The sequence below is a fragment of the Pempheris klunzingeri genome, chromosome 9 (assembly GCF_042242105.1).
Source record: "Pempheris klunzingeri isolate RE-2024b chromosome 9, fPemKlu1.hap1, whole genome shotgun sequence".
Lineage (NCBI taxonomy): Eukaryota > Metazoa > Chordata > Actinopteri > Acropomatiformes > Pempheridae > Pempheris > Pempheris klunzingeri.
The window spans coordinates 18,435,957-18,453,849 of record NC_092020.1 but is presented as its reverse complement, the minus strand read 5'-3'; the positions used below and the strand labels follow the sequence as shown (position 1 = coordinate 18,453,849).

Genomic DNA, 17,893 nt, shown 5'->3' with positions numbered 1-17,893 from the left:
GGTCAAAATGCACAATTTAAAACGTATGGATCTCTCTCTCTCTCTCTCTCTCTTATTGATGTTTGTTTTGGTGTCTGAGGAAGAAAGAGCCGGTGGCAATGGAATTGGATCCCAAGGGTTCTATGAAACACTGGGCTTATTATTATTGGGTAGATCAGAGAAAGAGAGAGAGAGGTAGAGAGAGAGATAAAGACTCAGAGGGCCCTTCAGTATGGAAACAATTGCGCTCTAATTTAGCAGCTAATTTGCTTCCATTCTCTCATATTAATCTTAAAAGAGAAAACGGGCCACAGAGGGCTCGAGATTGACAGACATGTAATCATTGGATGTGGATTTCCACTGAAGGGCTCTGAGCGATCTGTGTAAGAAGCTCCTTGCAGAACACCTTTTTAATTTTGGCCCTAATAAACAATTCGCCAACGCCATTATGTAATGAAACGCAACGTAATGTCTTTAAATATGAAGCCAATCACATTTTACGCAAACAATCAAGTGACTGGGGAATAAGCACATAGTGGGGAATTGGTTTTGGAAATGAGAAGCGCAACTGGAAATGCATTTTTGTAATAGCCGGCATCTAATCAGCTTCAAAGATCAAAGCCTGTCTAAGCTTGGGTGTCTGTAATTGTTGTATTTGCATAACAGTTTTTCTCTTAAACATTTTTCTACTGGCATTATCACTGACTATCACCAACTACCTGTGTATGTGGTACGTGCGATAGTGCAGACATGTCAAAGGACTGAAAGGCTTTGTCTTATCAGTCTCAGGCCTAATTACATCCCTGTCTACTGTTTAATAGCCTGCCATTGCTACAACTCATGACAAAGACTTGATGGGAAAGAAGCACTTTTATCTTTTGTAAATTAAAACAGTAGTCGATCACAGGTTTTTCTCCATTATTTTTCTCAAAATGTACATATATATCCAACGGAATTAATGAACATAATAGGCCAACTTTTTGTGCAATTGGCAACTCTTCATACAAAGCTGAACTTTACAATTACAAGTACAATTCAAATGTTGGTCTGGTCAGTGATGACTGGTCTAAATATGACCAATTTGTAAACTTCTTCTTCTTCTACTTCTTCTGTAAAGATCTTCCTTTTTCTAGCAATATGATTGATAATAATGAATTTATCAGCTGACATTAATGATGTATATACAGTTTTGGCAACTTGTTAAAAAAGTACATTATGTGTCACCAACAAGTAGATTTTGTAACATAGTGAAAACTAAAAAAATTCAAATCATAAAAGTTCTTATTAAATAAATTAAACATGTTCCTATAAATCTGACATGACGGGAATATGAACTGCATAAGTAGTGGTCTCATATATAATGTACACAACCATTATTACATATCCGCACAGTGCACTAGAGTTTTTTACAATCATCAAGAGTTTCCTGTTTTATGCAAGCGTATTCTATTTCTGCCTCTTTAGTTCAATTGGGCTAAAATAAACATGATGATCACCTTCCTCAGTGTATAGGCTTAACCCAAGCACAGATAAATATATAGTTTGACAAAGACATGTTACATTTTTCTTTTTGTGCTTGAAAAAGTTAGCTTGGCAGTCATGCCCACAAAAAATGTTGGTTAACTTGTGATCATGATCTCTTTGGTTAGCAAAGCATAAAAACAGCAGGGGACTTGACTTCCTCATGTGGTCCAAACTTGCAAGCAACACTCCCACAGAATCTAGTAATCCTTAGACATAAAACAATGCTGCAAGACACTGAAGTCATGTCATGCAGGCAGTAGAACATTTATCACAGCATAAAAACACCTCTTAACTGGCACAAAACAAAAAAATACAGCTTATGGCTTTTGCCTACCAGTAATATCACATTCCAGCTTGGTTGATGTGTAGGTCATCATTAACATACCTGCTGTGAATTTGCAGATCGCAGCGGGTCCAACTGCGCCTGGAGCACCACCTCCACCACCCCTACCAGGGGGTGCAACAGCTCCGCCTCCACCTCCACCACCTCCTCCACCACCTCCACCTGGTGGCTGTCCTCCCCCGCCTCCACCGCCACCCCTCCCTGGCCACGCTGGCATTCCACCACCACCACCACCACCTCCGCCCCCAGGTGGAGGACCTCCACCTCCCCCACCGCCTCCTGGTTGTGGGCCCCCACCTCCTCCGCCTTTCTTCGGGGGCCCAGGTGGGCCTCCGCCACCTCCTGCATTGCCTGTCATCAAGCTGCCTTATGGACTGGAGCCTAAGAAGACGTACAAGCCAGAAACTGTGATGAAGAGAGTCAACTGGACCAAGGTATGTTATCCAGAGCTTTAATCCACTGTAAATTATATTCTCATTGCACTGATAATATAGGTGATTTGAGACTGCAAAGGAAATAGCACTCCACTGTTCACATGAAACAGAATGCAATCTCATGACAATCATGTGAACATTTAACTCTGGCTTTAGAGGATTCTTGAAGTAACCCTAGACAATTAGAGGATGAAAATACAAAGTTGAAGATCCAAACCAAATGGAGTTCAATTTGAATGCACTCTTAATCAAGTCAAACAACCATTCAGCCACAGGCCACATTATTCCACACTCAGCAACCATCTGAAAGGATACAACAGTAAACAATTTTCATTGCTCAAATGTCCTTGGATTTGCACATTCTTAGCATAATTGAATGAAGACTGGATTGTGTAACATTCCATCACATTTGAATACAATTTCAATAGGACATTTTCTCGTGTGTGGGCTCTATTTTACCATAGATAATTTATCCATTGCCTCTGGAGTTCTTAGCATTAATTTAATGGTCCTTTGCCGATGCTTATGTGGCCTTGCATGCATATTTTGGGTTCCATGATACATTATTTATTCAACAACAGGCCCCAAAATAACACACATAGATGAAAGAAATAAATGGGGAAATACAAGTCAATGTTGACTATTGACATTCTTAGCAGCATGTAACAGGTTGAATTTCTGTCACATCAAGGACTCATTGAAATGCCACGTATGCAGATGCTTCACTCTGCATGCGACTTTCTTGAGTAGTAAGGAGAGTGTCATACAATAGTAAACATTATTAAACCTGTTAAATAGATGACAATAAACGATAAATGACAATTGGTTGGGCTGCTTGTTGGGCTCGATATTTTAGATATTATCAGTTATTATCATGTGCAGTATCTTTGTGGTTTTGTGTATTTAATTTGTGTGCATGCAGTGACATGCAAATGCTCATTGTCTGGGAAGTGTACAGAAACAGGTTAATGTGCAGGAGCATTAACCTTGCCTCCACAGGAATTGTAGTTTGGTGATGCAAATGAAATTCATAACCACCTGAGGAAAAACAATTCTCGTCTCTTGTGTCGATTAAATGGGACAAGAGTCATCTGTCTTCTCTACATGCAGCAGATGGAAGTACGGGACTACCAGGAGCAACTATGATTTGGTTGTAGAAAGAAGGAAAGGGAAAGAAAAGATACTTGTTTTTTTTCACTTGTTGCATCATCTGCTTGCAGACAGTACACAGTAACTACAAACCTAGAATCAAGCAAAGATACTTGCTCATGCACTGTACTGTACTTAAAGTGACATATTTGCACTCAGTGGGGACAGTTTTTAAATAGGAAAAAGCAGAAATATTTTTACATTTTCAATTACAGTACAAGTCCTCCTGTCAAGCAAGTGATGTGGTGGCAGTGCCTTCTTAGTCAGAAGTAGAACAAGGGACTCACATGGGAAAATATCAGCTCGGCACACACTGGGAAATGTCAGCTTTGTTTAAGTGCTAAATGCATTTTAAATCAGCTAGAGTTATTTTTTCCCTGCATGTACTTCCATATTCATATGTCAGTGGTTCCCACAGAAAATTATTAGTGAAAATTAAGTATGGGACTGTCTAAATGCCAAAACACACAGAAAAATTTTGTGTTAAATTATACTGCATGCATTAACCATGAAAGAAATTCAGATAATTTTACCATGCTAATTAAAGTATATCTGTAAACACACGAGAATGGCAGAGGAAAGGCTGCATGGATACTATGGGTTGAAGGGAATAACTTCTGTCACACAGAGCACCCAGAGATAGGCTCATGTTTAAGCTCAACATTAGCTTATTATCTCAAGTTTTAACAAGTGCCTTTACTCAAAGATGGAGAGGACATCTTTATTCTGGTCAGGCCCAGCAGCAAACCCCTGGAGTCATGCACCAGGCTGAATGTGAAGCAACAAAATTTCAAGGAAATTAGAATTGCACCACAAAATCACCAAGAAATTTCCATCAGCTATGCAGTCAGTCTATTGGTGGTATTTGTCTTTTAGCCAATTGTAATTACACCCCTGCTAACTAATTACTAATTTGTTCATTCAATGATATGTCCATATTAATAAAACTGCTGTTTGATAGTCAGCAATCTTAGACTCACGCATTATAATAAGGCCACATTCCTATGATTGTTGCAAAGCTGTCAGCCACAACACTCTCTTTCATCATCTTGAAAACTGGACTGGTCTTTATGGAACTGTTTTTAGTTTCCCCTCTATCATACATCTCTGAAAGCAAAATCTTAATCAGCTGTGGCAATTGCTTATTGGAAACTTCTGACATCTTGTCCTGTAGCCCAAGACAGCAGACCCATCTTATTTACTCATATGTGCTTCCATTGCCCAGTATTATTATATAGTATCACATAACATTTTTTTAATTTTTCAAACATATAAAATAATATTTTTCTCCGTTTTCCACAGTCTTTAATTATTCATGTAAATAGAGCCAGAATGTTTGTGGTCACAAACACATTTGGAGTAGGCCTTTAAATGTCAGTGACTTTATTGCTATATTTACCCAGGATTTAGGACCTCACTTAAGAGGAAGATAGGCTTTGACCACCAGGGAGATTTGAATTTTTTGTGCCATTATCTTGACTTGCACAGTGTGGGAGCTGAGAAAAGAGCCGTTCACAATGGTTGTTTTAGGTTCTTTTATCGTATAAATGTGCGCTATTCAACTCACTAAGTTTTAGGTTGCTCAGCATGTGTTTTGTTTTGTGCTAGCTTTACCTGTTTTTAATACTTGTATTTCTTGAACTCGTGTTTGCATAATGTCACAGAAGCTGCAACAAAGGAGGAGACAGGATGAGCGGCAAATTCAATCAAGTGGTTTTATTTAAAAGAATAAAAAGTGTCATGTGCAAGAATTTAACAAAAATCAAGAAAACATGCTGTCGCCGGATCAGCTGGGGAAAAGAGGCCCAAAGTATGGAGTGAAAAGAGAGCAAGAGACAGAGACAGAGAGACAGCAACTAGTTGGGAACTGCTTTTTAAAAGGTAGAGCACCAGGCCCAGGTGAGCTCAGCCAACGCAACCTTCCAGCTCAGCACCTGCCAAAGACAAAGACAAAGCAAAAGACAAAAAAAGCAGGGACACCTAGTGTCCAGGTGGAGGGGTTGTCACAATAAAAAGACATAATTATCAGCTTTGGCATTTGATGCATTAACAACAGACTGATGTTGTACTATTTGTTAATAAAATGTCATACAAAAGCAATATTAAATGCTTTACAGAGTGAACAATAGGGAATAAGTTCTAAAATAAATATAGCCAGGCAGCATGAATACATGAACACCCACAATCACAAGCACGAAACTAATCAAAAGGTAAAATAAAGCGTATTTTAAAAAGATGGTAGTGTTTGTGCAAACCTCAATTCAGCATGTATGATTTTTTGAGCTTTAGGTGCATAAACACTGAAAACTCTGTCACCACAGTTTGATTCCTCTTTGAGGGTGGAAAGGCTGTCCTGTGACCCTGAGACATTTGTCAGGTTAATAAACTTGGAGTGTGTCAGGTATATAATCTGGAGCCAGACCATTAAGTGCTTTATAGACCAGGAACAAAACCTTAGAGGCAATCCTACTGAGCAGGTGTGAGTGGGAAGTGTTTGACCAAAAAACTTTTTGGTCCTTGTCAGGATACAGGTAGCTGCATTTTGAATAAGCCAATGGGTGGCTTTTACAGGAAGAAAAGTGAAAAGGGCATCAAAGAAATGTAATTTCCTGGTGACAACTGCATGGACAACTTTTTCTGAGTATCATTGAGATAGAAAGCAAGCTTTTTTTGCCTTTATTGGATAGTGATCGTGAAGAAACAGACACAATATGGAGAGAGGGAGAGAGGAACAAATAATATAACTAATAATAAATAATAGACTAAATAATACAACAATATATAACTAATAATAGCAACAACAGTTTCTTCCATGCGTCATGCGCTGTAACCATTCGGCTACCAATCTTTGTTCAAATTTTGTGACATCAAGAGATTCATTTCTATCCTGGCAGTTGAATAGTAGATCCAATGAAGTTATCAAGAGATAGTGAAATGTAGAATTGTGTGTCATCTGCGTAGCCATGATAGCTGATCATGTGTCTCCTGATGATGGAGCCAAGTAGAAGTAAAAATGAGATGCAAAGAAGATCCAATAATGGATTTTTGTGGGAACTACTAACCACTGGAGGATTACACAGTTTAGTTATGGTTGAATTAAGACATTTTGGATTGTTCTGTTCGCTGTAGATTAGATTTGAAAGGAAGGATTTTTTCTCGCTGTTTTCATGTTTCAGTTTCATGTGCTGTCTTGATCAATCTCTAATTTAGGTCTCCTCTCAGCTTTATGGTAGTCCAGTTTTAAATGCCAACATTTCTCCACAGAACTTGTGGTACAGCAATGTGTTTACTACCAGAAGTACTTACCAGAAGATTGTAGTCAAAAGCAGCAACAAGATCATCGCAGTAACTGTTAGAGGATGATGATAAACCTAGTAGCATAGAATATAAAATGAAATTATCTGAATTAGTAGTAATTCTGACATCAATATCCAGGGAGATTATAAGATTGAGGGAATGGCCAGGCTGATACGTGGGTTCAGTAACATGGTGAATCAGGTCAAAAGAGCAAAGTAATCGATGAAATGGACCTTTTTCATGGAAGCAGCACTTTCAATGTGGATATTGAGGTCGCCTCATATAAGTACCTTATTGTAATTAGGGTAGATCTTTGACAGGGTATCTGCAAACTCATTAAAACATGTATTGTTATGCCTGGTAGGATGATGCATTGTCAGATATAGAACTCCATCATCACACTCAATGTTGTCTCAGCTTGGTGCTTCACCAAAACAAACTTGATGACAGTGCAGCTGATCTGAAAATAAAGCAAATACTCCACCACATTTATCCTGCCTTTCTGTATGAAATACATTGGAAAAAAGCTTTAGCAAGGGTAAACAAACCATTTGCATCCAGCCATGTTTCTGTTTTCTGCTCTTGGTTTAAGCTTTATTAAGATTTTCATAATTTAATTACAGCTTAACAAATCAGTAACTGCTAAATAGCATTAAAAAATGCTATCTTTAGTTTGTTGTTGAGTCTCAGATGAGGCTGCAGCTAGCTCTCACACTAATTGACTAAGGTCAAATGTAGAGATGTTTTTTTTTTTCACCTGACTTGACACACTCCAATCTTCCCTGCCTTGCTTGCCACCAGCATGCTTTACAAGTTTACAAACTTTATTACACATGTTGAAAGTGGAACTCACCTCTCTACATTGTGCATTTTACACTCTTAAGATGAGGGACAGTTATACATAGAGGAAGGCAGATTATAGAAAGAGGCATTGCACTGCTGGGCGTTTTAGAGTTTTGTAGACCACAAGAAAAATATTGTAATCTGAAAATAAAATTGTGTCACCAGGGACTAACTAACCACACTGCTATAGCTTGAGCTGTCGCAATTGGCTGCAATTTGATAGTGTGATATGCAACTTAGCTGTGTTTTCTTAAGTATCAATTATATTCTGCTACTCCATAATTTGCTGTTTCAGCACTTTCGTTGAAATGGGCTATCACGGACATCACATCAATTTGAATGGATCATATGAGAGCAAATAAGAGTTCAGAGGCACTTTGTTATCTCCACTCAACACCAACACCAGCTTATGTTTGCAGTTTCATAAGCTTCCTATTAAAGCACCTGTTGTTACCATTATAGAACTCTGCAACACTTCTCACCGTTCTGTGGTAAATGGACTACACTTGTATAGCAGTCTTTTTGGACCACTCAAAGCACTTAAGATACTAGATTCACACAAGGGAGGTGACTGGAACAATTGGGGATCGAACCACCGATCTTTCACTCTACCTCTAATCCAAAGCCGCCCACTGTTTGGCCTTGGGAATGATTGTGCAGCCTCAGCTGAAACTCTGTACTCTATATTCTGTCTGTATTACATAAGTGTTGCACTTAAACCTCGTTCTGTATGTAATGATTGTGGTTTTGAGGAGGTTAATGGCAGCAGTGCAGTAGGCCAACTGCTAGTTCAGGCCCTCGATAAAAAGCCACAACAGTGTCACAGTAAGAGCCCTCAGCATAGCACTCAACGAAATGCACAGTAGATGTAATGTAGTGTCACACACATTATTAGCTAGTAAAATGGCAGCATATTTGGTGGATTTGTTTATGTCTGAATCTCTCTGTACACTCCTATCTCTCTCCTGTCTACTGAGTGGTGCGGAGGGAGTAAAAGAGGAGTGGTGAGAAAGCATCCCCACGGCCTGCTATCACGTCAGTGTGTATAGGTGCTTGGTTGCTTCTTAGAGCATTGCTGTTTGAGGCACATCTGGGTGGGAGGAGTGTAAAAACAAGGTTATTGAGGTTTTGTGCTGCAAACTGAAATCCACATATTCCATTCACCTCAGGAGAGGTCGACGAGAGCTTTGATGTGTCTGGTTTAGTCAGGGTCTATCCAGACATCATGAGTTCGTGTGGTCATATTCATGTGTCATCACATGAATTTTTGGTCTTTGTTGTGTCTACTCAAATGCTAAGGATGCACACAAGGGCATGTGTGTGTCCACACACAGAAAAATACACACAAATCCCATCTCCAGTGAGAAGAACTTTTTGAGTGGCAGGTTGGTGGAATGGCGGTCTCTGATTGTGGTGATAATGGAATCCTTGTGTCATTGCAGATAGTGCCTCAGGAAATGGCAGAGAATTGCTTCTGGATCAAAGTCAAAGAAGAGAAGTTTGAGAATCCTGACCTATTTGCTCAGCTCTCCCTCTGCTTCTCCTCGCAGAGCAAAGGTAAGGAGGCGTCATCTCTCTTCACCCCTTCCTTAATTAATCTACACACGCATGAGTCATTTAGCCTCTCCAGCAATAGATGCCAAGCCACTTTCATCTTGTGACACTTTAAGAAACCATTTTTCTCACTGAAATGTTAATTATCTTAAAACCAAGCACTTTTTCTGCTGCATTTGAACACCGTCTATGTATGCTCTCAAGTCAAATCTCTGTGCCAATTAGGGAAACCAATGCTCTTGCTGCAGTGTTTGTATGTGTTTGTGTCTTTGAGAAAGCTAGAAACACAACGTGGCTGTTCATTGTATTTTTCTTTGTACCCACTGAGTAGCTTCAGATTGGTGTTTTTGTGTGTGCACGTGGATATGCACAAACTTGAACTTGAACATATATGTGTGAACTGAGAGCAGTTATGCTTGGCTTGCTTCTTGCCTTTTCCAGTCCAGTAGACCAGTCTTCCATCAGGGAAGACAGGAGGCTTTTGTGAAGGAAGCTCTGGGAGTTTTCTTGTCCCGGCCAGTTTGTTTCTCAGATACACAACCAGGCTACCTAACTTGCTGATGAATAACACAAGCACTTCAGAGCAAGTTTGTTTTTGTATGAAAGAGGGTGTGTGAAGGCACTTTATGTATTCCTCCCATGACAATTTGAGTGCTTTTCCACTTCTTTGACAATGTATGTGTATGTGTGCAGTACACCCCTCTCCTTCGAGCAGCAGTGGGAGGGGAGAAGTCAGAGGCCTGTCAAGTGCAAAACAGTCAAATCTGAGTTCTGTCAGGGTGTGTGGACATAACTATACAGAGTCCTCCAACTTTTCCCATATTCCCACCCTCTGTTTGGACACCAGTCAGCCTGCAAGTTATTTCTTGCTCCGTCTTTCTCACAGCCCCCAGGTCAACAAACTAGGCTGATCTGTTTTTTTGTTCTTTGAAATAAATAACAATTTTGACTCAGCTGCCGCAAGGTGATTTGCCGGCATAATACAGATGGAAGCAGAACGTGGGTAGTACTTAATGAAGTGGGAGGGATAGGTCCCCGGTCTTTCACCAGAGGATATCTGCCAGGTATTATATTTTTTGACATGGGACATATCTGAAGTAATTGACAGTCTGACCTTTTTGACACCTTTGCAGTAGCTATTTAATTATTCAAATTTTCACAGTTATGCTATTTGATTAATAAACTCTTATTGAGGGAGGTACATTTATTTACGCATTTAGTGTTAATAAATCAGTAATATGTTTGCAGAGCACTGTTGCTATAAAATGCATTTTCAGATAGGTTCTTAAAGTGAATTACAACTTAACATTTGGAGTTCCATAGACACATGGTTTTGATTCAGCTTTAAATGTCCTTTTAAATTCTTTATTAAATTCTCTTTCTCACCCCACTGCGGTTTAAAAAAAGCTCTATAGATAGTCCATGTTCCCGCTGGCAGGGTAGGAATTCATGATCCAGCATTTCCCCTGGGAGTTACCTTTGCTGGATCCCTATCAATTACCCCTGCAGCGACTTCACTGAATCAGCTTTTTTCCCTCTATTGTTGAAACAGAACATGATTTGCTCATGAATGAAAAATGCTGTTTAATGTTTGATATCTACCCCCCCCCCCCCGTCAGTAAAGTTGAAAGTCAATGAGAAGGGCTTTGATGTAGATGGTATTGCAAAAAAGGTGCTAGATGGAATCTTACTAAAATGAGATGGCTGTTCATTTGTTTTTCCTCGTTCCTCTGTTTCATGATTCATGCAGTATAGTCTTTCAAACACATGCCATCAGACGATACGCAACAATAAGTGTACTTGAACATTAAACATTTTGTCAAAAGGGTCTCCGCCTTATTTTCACTTTGAATCTGACCTATTTGGGTAGCGGATCTTCCTTCATCTCAAGTCAAGTTGGTTCACTGGTATTGGTATAGTTTGAAGCAGCGCTGGTGGTTCAGGTGGAGAGACGCACGCTTACAAGATTAATTCCTGAGGTCTTATACTCTCATTGTAACCTCTCAGTGTAACTGTGGACCATAAATCCTTTGTGCTGATTTGACAAACAAGTCACTGGTGAAAACCGACTTCATTTGTCTGGGATATTGCCACCACACGCACGCATGCGCTAACACACAGACACACACACACACACACACACACACACACACACACACGCACACTTGTTGGTTTTTCCCGTGCTTCTTTGTGGTACCTCCATCTTTGCCACATCTTAGACGTGGATATTTATAAGTAGAGCACACTTCAGGGGACCTAGTGTATCGTGAAAGATGAGGCAAGCAGGTGTAAATGCCTTCCCTGCAGAGCTGCCCTCAGAAAATGGTGCAAAAAGGCTTCCGTTAACTCCACGCTCCTTGGGATTCTTGCTTGTTACTTGCATTGTTGAAGAACAACACTTAGGCAGTAAAAGAAAAAAGAATCACTTTAACAGCCCCCAATTTTCAGATGCTTATTGCGCTCAGAGGCCTCTAAAACAACGGAGAATGCAGGACTGTCATCTCCCCTGCTGCTTTTATGAGTCTCACTGTTTAATGAGTTCCTCCAAGAAAAGGAAATGATAATCAAGAGGGATTTCAAGCTCGGCTTCAATCTTCTAAAAGTGGCTTTTGATTTTTTTCTTTTTTCATTTATTATAAGATGGTTCTCCGGCCTGATTGAAAATTCAACACATCCGTCATTAAGTACTCTGGTGGCCATAGACACTGTGCCTGATTAAGACATACTGGCAACGTCAGCTTTTATTTTTTTAAACAGTAACCAATTTAACCAACCAACTTTCTAAATCACATGTAAATCAAGGCACTGGTAAAGCCCATTACCACCACTTTTTCATACCAACAGCATCCATTGCATTGGCAAAACAAAAAAAAACAAGTTGACTCATCCATGAATTAATTAATTTTGCCACCTTGAATTAAGGTAGCAAATGTGCACAAATCGTATGCCATTTGGAACTGGCTTTATTTTGCTCAAAATCTGAAGCACATTATGTGTTTTTTTTTACCTGACAGATTTGTATAGTGAACACCATTGTTAGAAAATACTGCTGTTTTTGATAAAAATATGGTATGGCCAATATAAACTGGAAACTAGATGTTCAGATATAACAATTATGCCATCAAGTGCTTTGCTGATAACTAAATAATGGCACAGTAGAAACAGATAGAAATAAAGGCACATTCATCCTTCCAGTTTAAGCAAATTACTTTTTGAAACCCTATTGCAGTAAGAATAACAATGAAGCTGTGTGTTTATTTAGATAGCTGCTCAGTGATAAATCTTTTTTTTTTTTTTGAATCTTATTGTAATATATTTTATTCTACATGTTGCCTCCTGGTCTTGTGTGGGAAAATGTAGCACCTTCTCTTCTAAGCTGGAAATGTGTTACACTAAGCAAAGCTACAGCTCAGTCACTGATGTCAAGGCAGGTATTTCACCTTTAACACCATCGAGTGCTTTGTGATTGGAAGGTTGTTAACACCCACGCATAAGGCTGAGCAATCTGTTATCAGCGAGACACATCTCTATTTGCTCTCGCTCAACACCCCGACTTTTCACATCTTTTGAACTTGTGTACGAGACATTAAATGGGCCCTGTAGGGCTACGTCAGAGAGTTATTTCCCATTAAAACTGTTTTCTCCTTTTGCTTTCTTTCTCTTGTTCTTGTCCCCCATTTCTACCTTTGCTTGGCTGTATTGGCTTTCCCCTCTTTCTTTTTCCATTGACTTGGCTCTCTTTTTTGTTCTTTTACCCTCATCTCCCCTCAGTTCGCTTTATCAATCAGTGGGTTGTGCCTTTGTACAGCTCTTTGGGATCAAATCAGATTCACTTCGGGATTGAATGTGTGTAGCCATGGCCTGCTGCATTTGAAAGGCAATTCATTCAGCTGGAACTTTGCAGTTCAATTTGAAACAAGATTGATGTTGGCAAACTTCACACCCCCTTTCTTCCAAAATGTTTCCTCCATTGCACACACCAATTGCTGATGGACAAAGGGCACATGCCACTTTAAAATGGTGATGTCTGGGCTTATCTGCAGAAACAATACAACAAAACAAGGGAAGTTACTCAGCAACAACTACTGAAATACAGTAACTTATAAGATATTCTGTAAATATTCAGCCACTACTGATGGTTTTGATTAAATAACAGGTGAATATGTATGTGTCACAGTCATGTTGTAAACATATATATATATATATATATATATATTCAAAGGTCCGTCAAGTGGGTTGTTGGTGTTATGTAGCCTAGTAAATGAATGCAGCATATGGGTTTATGGTTTGAAAGTCAATGACACTCATACTTCTGCAGAAAGGGAGAAAGGCCTAATGAAGATGTATGTATGTCCTGAAGGAGGTATCAGAGGCTGCAGTCCACCCCTCTGAGCAGGGTCATTGGGACTCTCTCTCCCAGCATGCCTCTGTGTTAATGATGCCAAAGCAGCTAATGAACATTCTTAGCCAAGTGCTTGTGGTGAATAAGGCCGAAGGGGACAGGGAGAAGTGTTACCAAACCTAAAAGAAAGAAAAAAAAAAAGCATCAAGTAGTGAATATCAAGTTTTTTTGCCTGAAGAATTTTAAGCAGATATATTTGTTATCTTTAGACTTCAGATATTATTTTGTTACGACACCATCATGTACCATTTGAAAAAAGATAAATCCTCAAACTTGTGTTCTGCCTGTGAAGGTCAGCCCTGGAAAGGTAACTTGGTTAAAACCTTACTACAAGTGATGGCTGCAGTCATCCTACCCTTCATCACATGGGATTTGATCAAATCCCACTGGAGTTCTCCTCACTCTGACACCCATTTTCCTTTACCTCTGTCCCTACAACTCACACCTCACACACACACATTCTCCCCACTGAGCCAATGTGGTGTGCACACCAGGAGATTCTCAATCCCTGCTACAAAGCCCCAGCAGCAGGGCGGTAATGACCCTGCCACAACGACAGTAATGATGGAATCAGTGGGAGGTTTAGCTGGCTCTCTGACTCTCCCTAATAAGTCCCCTAATAACTCTGTTAACATCAGGGCTGACCCAGCCACCAGATCAAACACACGTGCGAAACGTCGGCCACCTCACATGATTCTCGGCCACCTCTCAGTCAGACAGGAACACTGTTGCTGACCACCACACTGTGCGCATGGGGCCCTATAGTGCATGTTCACTAGTCTACGGACCCAAGTTTTGGCTCACAGAACACAGTAGCAACTGTAACAACAATAAATACCACAATATTTTAATCCTGTTAAGCTGCATTCATTCACGAACAATACATCTTGTTTATTGAAACCATTGAAAAGCTTGTTGCTCTTGAAAAAAATATATCCCAAGACTACTGTAGGAGCTCTGCCTTCTTAGATAGTCACAATGTAATAAAAGCTTTTGTCTAATGAGTTTAAGCTCAACTCAAGACCCTGCAGCCCACTGTGGAATAGTCAGCCTTGTATTAATAGCGTGTGTACAACGATAAGCTTTTGATATGTTCTATGTCGAAGTGTTGGGAAGTCAGGCTTGATGGTTTGCCACGATTCCCTGGAGAACAAGGCTGTTTATTACTGATTCTGTTAATTGAGAGAAGGGAGCATCCGCCAAGGCAACTTCCTCTGCCTCTTTATCCTGGGCTTTTCTTCTCATGACATTCCTCCCTTTCTGATCTCTTATCTCATCTCTCTCTGCTCGCTTCTGAAATCATCACTTTGGACACGGCGTTGGACGTGGTGTTAGGGACAGACCAGTAAAAAATACACCAGCTCTCACTCTCTCGGGCTCATTGTTTAACAGCTGCAGTCTCCCACAGACAAGATCACAATTGGCATTTTACCACATATTCATTTTGTAAACTGTCATCAGTGTCTGTGAGTCGAGTGACGCCTCCCTTTGGTGAATTGTTTTGATGACCCAAGACCCTTCTTCACACCAGTAAATCATGCATTCTGGGTTGAATGTCCATTATGACTTGACACAAACCAAAGAGGGTATTATCCCGTTTTGGAAAAGACAGGCCTCAAATGGTACCATTTTCCTCATTTTAGAAGGGAGGCCATTAATTGCTGGCACAGGCAGGAGACATTTGTCTCAATAAAACACAAAACACCCTGATGTTCATTTCTCTCTGTTTGGGGCAGCCAGCCCGCTGTGAATATCTCAGGGTCAGCCATTTTCTGTGCTCATCTCTGCACGTTTTTAATATATCACATATGAATGGAAATTAGGCGCTTAAATATTAATGACAAGTAATTGGTTTATTGTAGGAGACTATATTATGTGCCTGTGCATCTGTGTCTGTGAGAGGGCGAGTGAATGAGCAAGAGAGGGAGAGAGAGAGAGAGAGAGCGATGGAGAGACTTCCTCTCATTGCTACTTCATATTGCCTTGCTGTGATGTCCCACTGATTTTAATCTTCTCTTCTCAGATGAGAGCCATTCTGACTATCACAGTGCACTTTAACTTTAGCCCTCTGAATATTAGCTTTCTTTGATACCTACCGCTTGCAGCCTCCCAAGTCTATACCCTGCTAACTTTTATGTGCCTTCAGGCATACTGTAATGTACCTGTAAATCTGTCTCTTCAAAAATAAATATCCCCCGTGCATCTAAGTATTTTATTTATTTTTCTGCTTGCTCACTCCCTTGGATAATCTCAACTAGCGAATGTTTGAGATATGTCACTCTCTTTGTGTTATTAATGTAGTTCTGTACTGGCCCTCAAAGTGTATATTTTTGTCTCAGTTTGTCTTATAACTTATAAACAACACATGCAAGCAATCCACTGTCTTTTACATTTTTCATTTTCATTTGTTACTATTGCATAAGCACTTCTGCATCCTCATGGCAAAGTAAGTTTTGTCTAGAACTGTTCTGTCAACAACACTGAGACAACCCATATACCTAGGTTCAATTGTGCACATGTACTGAATACTGATATGTCTGGAACAAGGACGACAAGACAAAAAAAGTCTGAAGTGAAGGGACTATACTCCCAAACACCATACAAATGCACACTGGGTACCCAAGAAAAGTTAGAAGTTTCTGAACTTCATCTTGAATTTATCGGTTTAAAAAACAATTCCTTTTGATAGTTAAATGTTAATCTTGCATATTGTGTTTGTGCTTCCACATCAAGACTTTGAGTATCTTGACCGTGTCACCTTGCCATTTCCATTACATGGCATTTACCAGTATGACTGTATTTGTTATGTCGTGCATCATAACAACCACAACCCCGGGCCATATGAACATGTAAGTAACATTAGTCTAATATATTCAAAAGTGATATTTAGTCTTAAAAAGGAGGAAGGGATCTATTCAGTTTGTGCATCCTTTGTGAGGTGTGTTTGTATGTGTCCTCCAGTAGTGAGTATTCAATGTCTGCATGCTTGCCTAATTGAGTGGTAGGATGCTTATTAACATTGGAACATTGGAAGTTTAAAAAGCAGACAATGTCAGCACTGTCACTGGAGCTTTTCACATGGAAAAGCCCCAGAGGAGCTTCATTAATTCACCCCCCCTGATCCCTGAAAGCAGAATATGGAGTGCATATTTAATCCAGCTCAGAAGTATGAGTACAAGAGCAGTGAGTTTTATTGGGAATACTTGATGTGTGATGGTTCACTATGTGGATGTACTGCCGCATCAGATTGGCCATTTTTGAGTGATGCTCGTGAGGGAGAGTCTGTGAAAGTTTTGAATGTTTGCTTTTATTAGTTTTCAGTCCTTTTCAAGAGGAGTTATTTATTGTTGATAATAATAATGATAATGATAATAATAATAATAATAATAATAATAATAATAATAATAATAATAATAATAATAATAATAATAATAATAATAATAATAATAATAACAATACTGCATAGTTAAAACATGTCAAGGGTTGTCAATAATTATCACAAAACAATGAAACTGTCTTCTCTATTGCTCTGAGTTCTTCAGACAATTCTGTGGTGTCAGCCTTTGCACAAATCCATTCAAAGTGATTCATTCATCAGCAACTTATACAGGTTTGTTTTCACTCTTCTTGCTAGGTATTAATTTCAGGGGCGGATAGCTTTTGTTCTACTTAAGCAATGGTTGGTATTTTTTGTCTTTGATAGGCCTGTAGAGGCAGTTTGTTTTTCAAGCTGTTACAACTCAGCCACCCGCTGTATTTCATAATCTCCGCTTAAATGAAATCGAACACAAACCCTGTCGGCCACGCAGTTAACAGAATTCATCAGCTGTAATTGCAAATGTTTTACTAGTATCTCAATGTTGCACTTGTTGTCTAACTCCAACCTCTCCAAATGAACTGTGGATTCGGCTCCATGTTGACTCATGATTCCCATACAGATCAAAAAGTGCACACAGGTCCCGTTTCTCCACTGGCTAACACAATGTCTGACAGTGCACAGTAGCCCACTGAGTTTGTTACGTGGCATTAAGTTTAATTTTTCTTTGAGGCTCTTTGGTGGAATTGGTTTGTGACTAGAAGTGGGCCAGGGGGTGACACTCCACAGCCAATCTGGCTGGAAAGGGACAGAGAGGAGACAGATGAGCACGGGGGGGAGCAACCGTGATGTCACATGCAGGATGGGTAAACAATCAGAGTCCTGCGTGTTCAAGATGGTGCCTCCTTGAATATAAACAATCATGACTTCTAACGCCACAGCGAGGTAAATTACTGCACAAACAGAATGGGTTGAGATGAGGGAAAGGGAGAGTAAGGTAGACAGACCAGCCTGATTACAGATTGTGATCCACAGTCACCTGAAAAGGGAAT

The 17,893-nt window shown here is 39.8% G+C and overlaps 1 protein-coding gene across 1 annotated transcript in view; it reads left to right on the top strand.

Moving 5' to 3' along the window:
* The window catches only part of diaph2 (diaphanous-related formin 2), a 352,442-nt gene that overhangs the window by 128,088 nt on the left and 206,461 nt on the right, over window positions 1-17,893 (top strand). The window contains exons 18-19 of the mRNA XM_070836524.1: window positions 1,906-2,280; window positions 9,012-9,126. Coding sequence (XP_070692625.1) covers window positions 1,906-2,280; window positions 9,012-9,126 — 490 coding nt within the window. The remainder of the gene's footprint in view (window positions 1-1,905; window positions 2,281-9,011; window positions 9,127-17,893) is intronic.